This window comes from Vanellus vanellus, assembly GCF_965231255.1.
Source record: "Vanellus vanellus genome assembly, chromosome: 17".
Classification (NCBI taxonomy): domain Eukaryota; kingdom Metazoa; phylum Chordata; class Aves; order Charadriiformes; family Charadriidae; genus Vanellus; species Vanellus vanellus.
Window position 1 is genome coordinate 10,851,528 of NC_138922.1, and position 13,663 is coordinate 10,865,190.

General features: G+C 46.1%; 1 protein-coding gene across 2 annotated transcripts in view; it reads left to right on the top strand.

Annotated features, from left to right (window-relative positions):
• RHBDL3 (rhomboid like 3) overlaps positions 1–13,663 on the top strand; it is a gene marked incomplete at both ends in the record, with an annotated part of 68,610 nt that overhangs the window by 18,246 nt on the left and 36,701 nt on the right. The window contains one exon of one of the 2 annotated variants that reach the window (XM_082492407.1): positions 8,270–8,353. The exons of the other annotated variant lie outside the window; for it this stretch is intronic. Within the exon in view, the coding sequence (XP_082348533.1) occupies positions 8,270–8,353 (84 nt within the window). The remainder of the gene's footprint in view (positions 1–8,269; positions 8,354–13,663) is intronic. 2 annotated transcript variants of the gene reach the window in all.

The window sequence follows — 13,663 nt, forward strand, 5'->3', positions numbered from 1 at the left end:
AGTTTCTTCCTTTCCCCACTGTATGGGCGGTTCTGTGCCTCAGGCCAGTCTGATAGGTCAAAGGGGAGATCACCTTCCAGAGCATGTCTATCCTCCTGTGCTGACTGTCCTGCACTCAGGGATGTAGTGACAGGGACAGCGAGTTGTTTCCACCAAGGCACAGACACTTGTCTAAGCAATAAGGGCTGAGACTGCTGGCTTCTTTTTGCCCTAAAGGGAGGAGGAGGGAGAGAGGCAGAGCAGATCTGACCAAACAGGCAGGGTTGAGTTGGGGAAAGCAGCACACTCAGTTTTGCAAGGTAGGCTGAGGTCAGGACTTCAGGCTAGGCAGTATGCTGGATGCCTTGGGTGTGACAAGAGCAACATTCCCTAGTCAGTGCTGAACCCTGTCCCTCTGGCACTGGTGGAGCTGCTTCAGTGCAAACCCCAGCTCAGCTTTCTTCTGGCTCCCAGTGCTGAAAGGGCTATTCGTGACAACCCAAGTGATCTCTGTGCTGGTGGCCCCTTGAGCTGGGACAGCCCTCACCTGCCCTGCTGCAGCCTTGGTCAGCCCAGAGTTGCAGCTAATGAAACGGAAGGTAAGAGGAGCTCCCTGCAGTTGTATGGGAAGATTTTTTGCTGAGTAAATTTCCATCCTGATTACCAACCAGGCAGCACCCTGCAGACATAGCCTTGGTCTTTGCTGTAAGGACTGTCTAACGCAGCCCATTGGTCACAGCATCCTGGCACTTGGTAAAGCCTAATGGGATGGCCAAGTTCTGAGCCCAGCAGACCACCCACAGGACTGCCCTGCAGCATGCTCCTCTCTTTTCTGCCTGGTGTAGCAGGAGAGCAGTACTCATCTCCTGGGGCTAGCTAGATCATTGGTGCCTCTGCCTGGCCTTCATCTCACTAGTGTTGCTCACCAGATATGTCACTAAGCAGCAGCAGAGAGAGACCCAATGGCTCAGATCTGATTAACCTCTACAACTTTATCCTGCGACTTAATTGGATTAGCTGCAGGGGGGTGGTTTTGCTGTTGTTGCTGGTTTTGGTGGTTTTTGTTGGTTTTTTTTTCCGTAAACAGGTACTTATCACTGTCACATCTGATGCAAGCAACAAGTTAGAGTAGCAAGACCTGTGGATAAACAAGTGGTATTTGCTTTTTCCCCACTGCTCAACTAACGGCTCCTGCCCTTCCTTTCTGAAAAACTGCTGTAGCTGATCCCTGTGAGATGGGTCTGATTAAGCCCTGCAGTTGGATCTCTTGGGAGGTGTGGGTCTTGCCTAACAGCCTGGCTGCCAGACCAAGAGTCCCTGATTGCTATCTGCAGTTTTGTCACTTCTGGGAAGGATTTCTTCTTACAAAATGTTCAAAGCAGTATTAACGTTCCATGTTCAGTTTCTTTCGTCTTTTCTCTGAGTTTTTCAGTTTCCTTCAGGGCCTGATTCTTCTGCACCTTAGGATTTTTGCTTGTGTCCCTGCAGTGGCTGTGGGCTGTAGGGAATTGACCTGTAGGGAATTATTCAGCACTGCAATAGCCCTTCATCTTTAAGGACTTCAAAGCTCATTCTCCAGCATCAGTTTATTTAGTTTCACAGCTGGGAACACGGAGTAAGGAGATCAGTGTTCATATCCTGTTACAATGGGGGACAGGCTGCCACAGACCTAAAAAAGGAATGGAATCCACCTGATCGTGGGATTACCCCTCATTCCTCAAGCTGCTGTCTACCTGCCTGGTCCCCAGTTGAGAAAAAGGAGAACAAGTTTACAGGAGACTTTCTCCCATGTCTGTCCTTCTGCCTGCAGTGCCCAGTTACCTTTCAACAAGCTTAAAATAGAAGCCTTTCTCCTTGCCGTAGCTCTAATTGGCCCTGAATTGGGCACAGGAGAGGGTCATTCACCTCCCTGGGGTAATAGAAGGGGTACATGCTGCTGAGAAGCTCTCTCTTGCATCTGTTTCTAGACAGCTGTGCACAAAAAGAGTGAATTGTAGGTGTGATATCAGAGCATGGCTCTGTTCCAGGAGGAATAATAGATGTACCAGCACCCTCTCTAGCTGTTACAAGATCAAAAGTGCTGTTACATTAAAGCTGGTAATACTTGCCTGGCTTGGCAAAAGGGCTGAGAAATTGTTCCAGGGTTTTAATGTACATTCAGATAAAGTGCCTTCCATAGTGAGGATCAGACCTTTGAATTTAGTCCATGTACAATAGCATGGGTTTTAGTGACCTGGTGAAAATGTAACTCCAAGGAATTCCCTCTTTCCACAGGGCTTGAATGTGATTCAGTTGTGAACGCTGTGTGCATCACAGTTACTGTCTCTAAGTAGAGTGTTCAGTGCTTCATTGCATCTGGGGTGCATTTATGGGGTGTGCGGTTGTCAGGCATGGTCTCTGCTGCTGCTCATAAAGAAAATGTGATCACTAAGTTGATTTATGATGGACGTTAGCTTCCTTTTTCAGATTTAATGTATTCATGTATTTTGTGTCCACTGGCCCCTCAGCAGCTCGCAGGCTGGATATGTAAATTCATAGCTGCAGAGGATGATCCATTAATAGGTGGAATTTGATGCTCATAAAAATGAATGCATTTAATGTTGCATGGCAATGGTTTTCTTGAATTTTTAAGTTGCCTGAGGATCTCTTACTTGGAATTCTGTGGCTCAGGCTATATTTGTTACAAAAGCAATACAAATGGAGAGGCCCTGTGGTTTCAGAGGGTTGGCTATTCTTTTGTCTGTGAGTATCACTTACACATTTTCTGTATCAAATGTTATTCCAAGGAAGCTGTGAAAATGTGAAATGCAATGATATCTGAAAACAAAGCATTGCAGTCCAAATTCACTATGTCCGCAGAAATATCTGTCTTTGGAGATTTGTTCAGATACTATTTTTCAGGAAAAGCCAAGTTTTAGTAGATATTTTTTCATTATTAGGCTTTCATGGAGGGATGTAGAGGACTAAAAGGATTTGGTGGGTCATTAAAATAAGTACAGATCTTCCACTGTGGGGTTTTAAACACAAGATGAAATCCTGGCCCCTCTGAAGGGGCCTCATTTGCTTACTTTGGGCCTCATGCTAATTTCACTACTGATTTCAGAAGGGCAAGGACTTCCCCTAATTTTAATTTTACAGTGTTTCTTTAAGCATGCAGACATAGAAATATTCAATTTCTTTTGCTGAGGGTTTTATTAAAGGAAGCTCACACAGCATGCACCCCTTCCATTCACATGATAACTTTCATTGTTCAAGAACAGGAGGTTACAATGATCCCTCAGATATTGAGAGGCTGCACTCTGAAAACATTGGCACTTCTTGCTTTTCCCTTTAGCACTGTAAGACAAATACTTCAGCTCTTCATCACTTCTGCAAGCTTGGGCTAAAGGGCCAGTAGCAAATATGCAGAGAGAATATTGTGGTACGCACCATAAAGTTGTACCAAGGAGAAAGGAATATTCGGACTCAAATGATCTTTTTTCCTGAGGCTTCTATAGTTTATTTTAATTTTTTCTAAGGTGAAGTGCTGGATCCAAGCCTTGCTAACATCCAGCATCTTTCATGTCAGAAAAAAATTCTTTGCTAGAGTCTTCCTTGTCCACAGCCTCTCTAAATGCCGGTGATTTCAATGCAGCAGAGTTTGGCTGTGGAAAGTCTATCCTAACTGTAATACTGTACAACTTTGTGGGTAGTGCATCCATCTGTGATTGATCTCTTCTCATAAGAATGTATGGCAGGGTTAGACTGAACCGTGTCTCCGTTTTGCAGCCTGAGGAACTGACCATGGTTTGGTATGTTTCTGAGAAGGCAATCGAAAGAACCAGATTTGCTAGGTGGGCAGCAGGAATAGAACCAGTGTGAAGTACCAGTGTGGGGTGTCTGGGGGCGTGGTTGGCACCCTCATGGAGTTTCTTCCCTGCACTATGGTGTTTGGAAAAAAAAAAAAAGAATAAAATCCCCTAGAGGCAAGTAGGGGTGCATGGTTATGATGTATTGCCTCTGAAGCTAGCTAGTTGTGATTGCAGGGATTTACAGTCTGCTGTGGGTTGATATAAGCCCATTTTTCAACTTGTAAAAAGGCTGCTGTGTTTGCTTGAAGGACAAGTATGCAGGCAAAATGCAGCTGCTTTTCTTTTGGGGGCTTCATCTCTCAAATAGTCAGTGCCCTGCATTCTTGGAAGTCCTATCTCAAGTTGGTGAATTCAGTGGCAGCTGAAGGTATTTTGCATCTTTAGGTACCAGTCACTCTTTGGGGCTCCGGAAGGCAGCATTGCACTGTGGATGCTTTCACCAAGCCGCTCTAACCACCAACTCCTTGTCAGGGAGCTCAGGCCTGCTTTGCTTGGGCTGGGCTGCAGCACACAGCTCTGCACGCAGCAGCCAGCTCCTACGGCTCAAGGGTAAAGGAATGGTAAGACGCAAAGGACTGAAAAAGACCTTGAGAAATTTCCCCGTTAGCCCCCCATCACAGATCAAAGTTATCCAGACTGTTCCATTTCCTTGGTGTAGGAGGAATTCTTACTTTCAGCTTGTCTGAGACCAGGTTCACAAGGCCCGGGAAGAGAAGAGTGAATGGAGAAGCTGTTCACCAGGATCTGCTTCTTAGGGTGTCACCAGCTGGCAGTTTCTGAAATAGTTTTTACTTTAGCTGCCTCCAAACTCTGTAGAGGCAAGAAGTGGAGCAAGCAACGCTGGTCAATTAAAATGGCCATATAGTTTTCATTGCCATAATGAAGACTAATGTAAAGTTAATGATTTTATGCAACAGGACAGGCAATAATCTCATCTAAGCAACCTAGTCTGTCATACTTCCCTACTTGCTACAACAAGCAGTTATCTATGCAGTGAGATTTTCTAGCATAGGAATGCTCTGGAAAGAGTGTGCTCTGTGTTGAAGATGGCCATGGCAGTTGGACTGGCTTACTTTCTAGCTATGTTCACTCCCTTGGTTAATAGGTGGAGGCTGATGGCCAGCTTCCAGTTAACACAGTTATTTTGCTAGCTTACATGGTAACGGCAATGAAGATCCTGCTGTTGCCTAAATAATCTTATTTCTGAAGAGGGATTCCGCTGAAATCTTTCTGTGGAATGAGCCGAACCAAAACTCTAGTTTCCCCTCCATGCTGGGGAAATACTCAGACTCAGGGTGCAAATCCTTAAACCAGCAGTAGGTTTCTGCCTGTCCTGCATGGGACAGAAATACTGCTGAGCCCAAAGCAGCTTCACAGCTTCCTTTCTAGTGAGAATAAGCACTGTGACTGACTCTATCCCTGGCTTACTACTGTCTCTGGGGGTGCAATAGATTTGCTGTCCCATGCATGCTTATGTGTAGTACTTTATTGCGGAGCTGATCAAGGCTAAAAATCTTGCCTGTGTACCTCCTGTCCAGCTCCTCGAAGTTGCTCAGTGTGATGAGCACAGCCTGGTTATATCTGTTCTCCATCTGTCCCTTCCTCCCTCATCTTCACTATCGTTAATTGTTAGCGTCTGGCTTGAAAGATTGCCTCTTAGCACTGTGCTGATAGGATCTTTCCACAGAGGATTAAGGCTGGAGTGGATTGACAGGAGACAGTATCCTTGCTGTGGGAAGTTTGCCAACTGTGGGTGGGCTCAGTGCTGCTGCTCTTCCAGTTACTCCAGTTCATGTCAGGACATAGGCAAGAGTCAGTTGCAGCTCCGTGCCCCCTCAGTGGGGCCAGCTGGCCAGATGTGGCCTGGTGCACTGTGTGCTGGGTTTGGGAGAGGCCTCCTGCACCCAGCTGCTGCATGCGGCCTTTGTCAAGACTTTCAGTCTTTTTACCTCAGCTGCACCATCCCATGGAGGTGATATCATACCTGGCTCATCAGCTGGTTTCCACTGTGCAATCACAGTGCTTTAATCAAGGATGTGGGTAATGATAACAGCGTTGTGGGGGGTGCTGGCAGTGGGAGTTGAGATGTCATTTCTCACTGTATCATGCTCCCTAGGTAGCTAATGTGTCTGTAAATCTCACAAGTGCTTTCCTGTAGCTTTGCTTTCTGCTACTACCTCAGCTGCCAGGATTTCATGGGACACAGAGCTTTTGGCAAAAGCACAGCTTCCTTTCCTTGTAAAGGTACTTAGTATGTATTTCCAGTGCCCTGAAGCGTAGCCAAGGGCCCTGCTAACCTCACTGAATCCAGGCCCTGAGAGATTATATTTATTTTTGGTTTATTTGATTTGCTTTCCTGTGGAGTCTGTGTTTTTTCCTGTACGTGCACAGGGAGCAGGGAAGAATCCCTTGGCATTTCGGAAGGTAGGAGTTTCCCATTACCTTGTTGGTCTCCTGATCTGCTCCTAACAAGACCTTGGAGACACTTGTTGCTCTTTGCCAAAGGTGATCTGTGTCATGCAGTAACCAAAGAGTGTCTGTTACCTTGCAGGGACAATCTGGGGCCTGGAGGCACATTTACTCCTTGCTGGCAGTAGCACAGGTGATGACTCTCTTTTTCCAGGACAAACTGACAGAAGCTTTTTGTGCTTTGAAGCTGTCACACCAGGGAGGGTTTCCATGTATGTTGATGCTGGCTACAGCTGTTGCAAAAAAGTAATCTTCCTTCTCCCAGTCTAAAGGAAAACCTTTATATCCAATCTGTCTCAGACTTTAAATGTCAAAGGTAGCCAAGTAAAACCAGCAGAGTTCACACCAAACGGCTCAATTTTGTGGGCTTCTTGGAGGGAATGTTAAAAGATGTTCACAGGGTTTAGAGGCATTGTTGGTTTGGTTTTTTTTTTTTTGTATGAAAATCTCACTGGCTGGTATTCCCATGTCACTTTAAGCCGTTTGAGATAACATTTCTTCTGTTTCTTTCATTAAAACAATTTTTATCCTGACTCGTGAGACTGTGCAAGTAGGAATTAAAACACTGCTTGGTATTTCCTTGCCCATCCTATCTGTTCATCCTCAAATCCTTTCAGCTTTCCCCAGCTCTCCCCGCTTCCCTCCCCAGCTTCCCTTGAAGGGCTGGGAAAGCCAGCGCTGGCGCATTATGTTGCCTGTCTGATTGTTGTGAGGTTGTGTTTGTGCGGAGAAGGTCACGAGACAAAAAGACCACCAGGCAGGGGTGGGCGGGGGGTGTTCAGTCCCTCTCCATTCAGTCCTTGTGGCAATGGGTGGGAAGACTCTTGTTTGCATGACAGGATTTCAGGGGGCAATTGCTTTTTGTTTAGGTTTCTTCCACGGCTGCTGCATGGGCCCTGGAGGGCTACAACAAAAGTAGAGCATATATATGAGATTCGTGGGGCTGAAGCGTGCTGAGATAACCAAGAGGCAAAGCCGCCGGTGCAGGAGTGACTGGGCCAGAGCCAGCCACTGTGTACTTGCAGCCTGCAGACTGTCAGCAATGCTCTGGGTGGGGTGTTTGTGCTACGTCCAGTCTTGGCTCTGGTGGGAGCTCCCCTTGGGTGTCTGAATGCTGTGGGCTGAAATCCTTAGCTGCATAATTGATCTGGGAGTTTTCTGGCTGTGGAATGAAGGTTGTAGTGCAGGGGGACAGCTCCACAGACCTACCACAGTGGCTGTGCTTCCCTGAATATTTTTGAGACTTGCAGCCACTAACTTTTATGTGCAGCATCTGCCTCCTTCCTTGCCTGTCAGATTCATGCTTCTGAGAGCGTCCTTGCATTTAAACAGTGCTTACTTCCTTATCATCCCTCTGAGAAGTGGAGCTGCTGTCCCTCAGTGCAGCTCTCCCCTCACCCCCCATGCTTAGAAAGCAGCTCAGTCTACATTTACTAGTGTGCACAAAGGCAAACGTTGTCAGGGACTCATTGTAACTGTCCCAATTACCCTGAGTTCATTTGCATAAGAAGATTGACCAGCCTGTGGTAGTGGCTTTGCCTTGGCTGTCTGATATGGGACACCTAGATTTGGGAAGCAGAAGAGAAGTAGAGTTCCAAAGCTGGGTGTGGGATGGGGAAGGAGTGACAGTTTTGGTCCTAGCAGCATGGGTGCTACAGCAGCCCTTCCTGGAGGGAGGATGACTTGGCAGCTCCCAGCTGCTGGCAGTGCAAGGCTGTCTGATTCAGTTGTAATAGCTGCCAGTTTCCCAGAGATGCAGATTCAAGGAACCCCAAGCATGCCTGAGCTCCTGGCTGTCCCATCTGAGTAAATCCTTCTCCTGTATAGTGTTTATGTGTGTATTTATGTATTTATTTTTAGTAGGTATTGACCCTGCTTGAATGCTTTTAGACTAAGCAGTGACCTGCCTTGTGTTGTCACTTCCCTCAGGCACATGTAACCTCTCCTCCTTGTGTTTGGATTTCTTCCAGAGAGCTAGCCGTTCCTGCAGGCAGGCACTAAAGGGAGAGGAAAGCAGCTGGGATGAAGCACAAGTCAGGAAGCAGGCTGAAATGGTATGATCTCTTGACCCAAAGCAATAGTTAGTGCTGTTAAGATTTGCTCGCACTGCAGCAGCTGCACAGCTCCCACTCCTTCCACTGAATTGAGAATTATTCGTATTCTCTTTCCCTTCCCCCTGTGCCATATGTAACATGATCTGCCTGTGCCCAGACCGGCAGATGGAAAAGCAAGACACTCTTCTATTTGCAGTAGCGGTTTGTCATGGGCTCAACTGGCCTGTGAAGTTGCAATGCTCAAGCTTGTCAGCTTTGGGAGAGCAGCCTTTCTGGAGACCCTTACTGTCCCTCTGCCACTGCTCTGTGTGTGTGTGTATGCCTGTGCAAATACACATTGATCTCTTCATCTCCTTGCTGCTTCCAGGAGAGACTCTCACACTTGAACATCTTTTCTTGTTGCTTGTGGATATCAGCAAGCTTAGCGTACTTACTAGGGGTGCTTTGACCTCTACTCTGTCTTAACCCTTCCTTAAAATTCCCCCTTCTAGCATTTGGCAATTTCCAATTTTTACTAGTCAGTTATTAGGTGGCAATGTAGGGAGTGCTTCATAGAGGTGGCTGGAGCACAGGCAGCTCATCTCAAGTATAAGTAGTATTTTAAGCCTCTTGCATCCTTGGGTGAATTACTTTGCCTCTCTGCTTTGAGTTCCCAGTTCGTAAATTGGAACTCTGTTTACTGAACCAATGACCACTGTGAATCATAAAGAGCAAAAATTATCATTTCAAAATGCACCCTGTGCGAGAGACACGATTGCTAATGGCCAGATCCCAAGTCTCTGTCCTATATTTGTGGACCTCTCTGAGAGGCATTGATTATCCAGCCCAGATTTCTCAGGAATTCTTTTGCTATTTCTTTCGTGGAGTGGGGGAGAAATCCTTATGTTGTTTCTCAGATGAGTTGCTGCTTGTGCTGTGACTCCAGGACACTCACAATTTTCACTGAAATTAACTGCATTCGTATTGTTATGTTTGGTGCAAGAAACATCAAAAAGAAGGGAGCAGAATCAGAGTCTGAAGTTGAGGCACAAGATGGGCCCTTCATGGTTCCTCTAGCAACACCTTAAAAGCCAGTTTGTATGTTTGACTTCCCTGATGTGTTGAAAAGGCAGAGTAGGGTCAAGTATTAGATTTAAATTTGTTTTCCTTTCCATTGTGTTTGTTTTTGAGGGTTGTGTCCTACCTCCTAGTGGATTTCTATGACCTCTCAGTTCATCTTGTGTGACAGTGGAGTCTATTTATGAGCAAGCGAAACGTGAGCTCCAGACACTGAATTAGCTTTTAAATGGTTGTTCCTGACAAATATGAAAGATTTTCTGAGCATGAAATAAAGGGCTATGATTTAAGGCCTTACACTATCCCTTTTAGAGTGAGGCATGGTATCTTTTGCTTTGCAGTTGGGAAAATTCGATTTGGCACAGGATCACGTGGGGGAGTAACTGATAGACCTAGGAGGATAACAGATACCTTGGCCTGCCTAAATCTGCACACCCCAAAGGGATGGGAACGTATCCAGTTTCCAGCCCGGCCAGTGATGTTCAAGTAATAAGATGTATCCTTTCCAAGTGCTTTATTTTCCCCAGCTGTGAAGCGGGTGGAGGTAGGTGAATAACGATATGTAGAGTTTTGTTCACAATTCCCCAAAAGATTGCAAAAAATGCTTCTTGTTTCCCTTTGAGCAAAATAGTTAATTTGACTTGAGCCGAACCATCTGGGCACTCTGAACATAAACATAAATGGCAATTTTCTAATGAAACATTTTGAAAACTGTGATGTCCAGTGTTTTGGCCTTGTAGAATCTGAGGGGAAACTTCTTCTAAACAATCAATGTTCAAAGCTAAGGCAAATTCACAGGAAGTCTTGGCATGACTGAAATCTCCAAGTTTTTACTTGGAAAAGTTTTGTTTTGAAAAAACAAATTATCCTGGCTTTAGAAATGGGGGGAAAGCACTGCTTTGCAAATGAGGGGAACACTGATGATAATCAATGTTTCCATGTCATACATATAAACCTCACCTTGTCCCGCCTTTAGGGTAGTGTTACACTTGCATCTCTTGGGCTGCTGCTTGTAATTACCCTGGTGCTTTATCCCATCAGCTGTTTCCATGTCACTGGCTCAGTTTTGCTACAACTCCTTTAGGGGCCATCTGGCATTTGGTAGCTGCTGTTTGAGTTGCTCTGGGTTCACGAGAATTTGTTGACTGGGAGCAAAGAAGGTGCATGATGTTGGAGGGATTATACAGGGACAGACGATGGTAACACTGTCTGTTCCAGGCAGCTTTTCTGCTCCTGGATTAAAGTTCATGCTATGTTACTTGTCTCTCTCTCTAAGGCCTTGTCTGGTCTATGTGGGAAGCTATTCTGGCTGCACTGTTTCACTTTGTGCTGCTGAGCTCTCTCTCTGCCTCATTTCTCCTCCCTCTTTCCCCTTCCATTCAAGCGGCATCTTTCAGTCTTCCCCATTCAGGGCTGTCTTTGCTCTCTGCCCTGTGTAAAACTTCCATGCCCTCCCTACCATTCATCACCTCTTGCTCATTCACCTTCCTGCTTGCCTTCTTCCATTCATCTGGGCTTCCTCTCAGCCAGTCTGGGCTGCCCTCTCCTCCTGCCCCTTCCGCCATCCTCCTTTTGTGTCTTTGCACTCCCTTCTCCGTGATCATCCGAAATGCAGCAGCCTGCAGTATGCTCCATGAGGATGCTCTGCTAGAAGCTGGCCCCACTTGATGGGCTAATTAATCCCCAGTGGAAGTCGGGTGGGATTGTTTTGGGTGGATTTGTCTTTCTAGTTACCCTGCAGGTGAGAAGATATTTTTTTTCCTCTCCCTCCCCCCCCCCAGCTTCCTTGAGATACAGCATGATGCATGAATATGAAGAGTGTTGCTATTTCCTAACCTTCTTTTTCAGTCTGTTCTTTCTGTCTCTCCCTCCTGGCTTGTTTCCCCTTTGTTTGCAGTGGTTGCAGCTCTCAGGTGACTGTTGGGGGGGGGGGGTGGTGTCATTTTGATTTCCTCATTCCCGAGGAGCATAACATGCATTCTCTTAATTATGCTGGCACTCTAATTATGGTTGTTGCCTGTGCCTTCTCTGCTTCCTTCTTCTAATCATCTGCATTGGGGTCATATCAGTTTTGGAAAACCATCTCTGCACTTGAGTATGTGTTTTAAGTCTCACATGGAAAATAGAGCTTGTGAATCACAGTAGTCAGAGCTTGTTGTTTCTAAGTCTCGATGTGGCCATGACCCTGTGCTTGTGAGGCAGACATGGCAAACATGAACCACAGGTCTCTGCCAAAGATCCCCCAGCCTGTTGTGCACCTGGTCCCCTACAGCTCACACCCGTGCCGGCAGCGTGCGGATATCCACCCATCCGATTGAAGGAGTGGGTCTCTTTGCAGCGTAGCAGGAAAACTAAGTGGGAGGTCTGCTTGCCTGTGGGTGCCCATGGGGTCTTCAGCTTTGAATGGTTAAACTTCATTCAAGCCAGTCTGTTCAAGTAAAAGGGGAATAGTAGAGCTTGGGAAGAGCACACAGGCTTGTCAGAGGAAGCAGGTGCTCTTTAAAGCATGTGTGAGCCCCGTATACATGAGAAATCTGATTAGTTCAGTAAAGGAGGCAGAAATGAGGTGGAGGCAGGCAAAAAGAGGGGCTCTGAGAGTGAGCGTGGGTTTGACTGACAGGAGGAGTGCTCTGTTGTGTGGGAGGCTGTGAAGGGAATACCCGCTGCTGTGTCCCCAGGCAGTAAGGAGCCCCTGATATGGCTTAGGCAGGGCTAGGCTCTGAGAGGACTTGTCAATGCTGGGAGAAGGAGCCTTTCCCCTGATAACCATCTAAAAGAGGGATTTTAAACCATGCTGTGGTACAGTTTATTTTCAGGCTGGTGAGTGTGTAAAAGGGAGTCCCTATTCACTGTGTTTGGGCCCCACAGTGACATTACACCTTGTCGGGCACAGCTAGCTCCAGGCCAGCCCTGCATTTTGTCACCTGCAGAGAGAACTGCTCTCCTCTAGCCACGAGGCTGGGAACTTGCATGGACAGCACTTCTTCCTGTGAAGTTAGTTGCATTCCTGTTGTGGAGTCTTTATTAAATCATGATTGACTTTAAAACTAATGACAAGTTTTGTGTTGCAAAGAGAACTCTAGAAACACTGTGCCTTGCCTTGCATTTGTCCCTCATATCCAGTAAGGGCATATAAGAAGCCAAAAATGCAGCTTTATTTTTCTGATTTGTGGTTGACTGTACAGCTTTGGTACTTGGAGAAAGCGCTTCTACCCTTAAACCAGAGTATATTTGACATAGCAGACACTGGGAAGGTGCAAACACTGCAGATCTTACCCTTACAGTCCTCTATGCAGGAAACCTGCAGTCTGGACGTCATCCAGGACTGATTTGGATGTATCTCCTAAGAAACAATGTGAACCACCACAGCTTCTGGCAGCCTGGCTCCCTACTGCAGTTGTAATCTCTGTGATCACCCTGGAAAGAAGCAAACCGGGATTGCTTGCTCTCAAGCATTTAAATGATAGAAGTTAGAGTAATAATACTCCCAGCTTTCAGCTCCATTTGGAACCAGCCTGTCTGGAGTAATTTTGAGATGGTTATGTCATTGCAGTGTAACACCAGGTGCCTACAAGGCTTAGTAGGGAATCGTGTGATACTTCTGTCTCCTCTTCATGAGGCTGATGTTGCCTTCTGCTCCAGTTTAGCTTGGAAAGCAAAGGAGTTTCTTTGGTAGCTTCTAGTCCCCATGACTGAGCAAAGCCAGATGTAAAATCTGTAAAAGTTAAATATGTTTTCTAGTCAGTTTAGTAGAGTTTTACCCTGCAATTGTTGTTCTAACCAGAACCAGAGTGGTTTGAATTCCAGTACCAGTGGGTCATTCTGGTTATATGTGTGTTACAGCAGTTATTAGTTGGGGCTTTAAATGCATCTGCTTGGCTTAAGTTTTTCTGAACCCTAAAAACTTGCAGTCAGGTCAGAAGGGAACTGTCAGGATTGTCTAGTCTCTCATGATGAAGGCCAGAAGATTTTCCAGGTGGTCTTGTGCTTGACCTTGGTCATACCTCATCTCCTAGGAAAACATGTAGAACTTCTGGTGAAGTTAGTGGGCCATTTCACTCGTTAATAGTAAAAATAATCAATTTATTCTAATCTAAATCTGCTCAGCTTTGACCTTTGTTCCCTAGATGAGATTATACCTTTGTCATAGTGGTGAATCCTGTGCTGCCAAATTTCTGTTCCCTTTGTGGTTCTAAGTCATTGCTTAACCTTCCCTTTCATAAGCTAATGAATTGAGCCTGTCAGTGGAGCCAG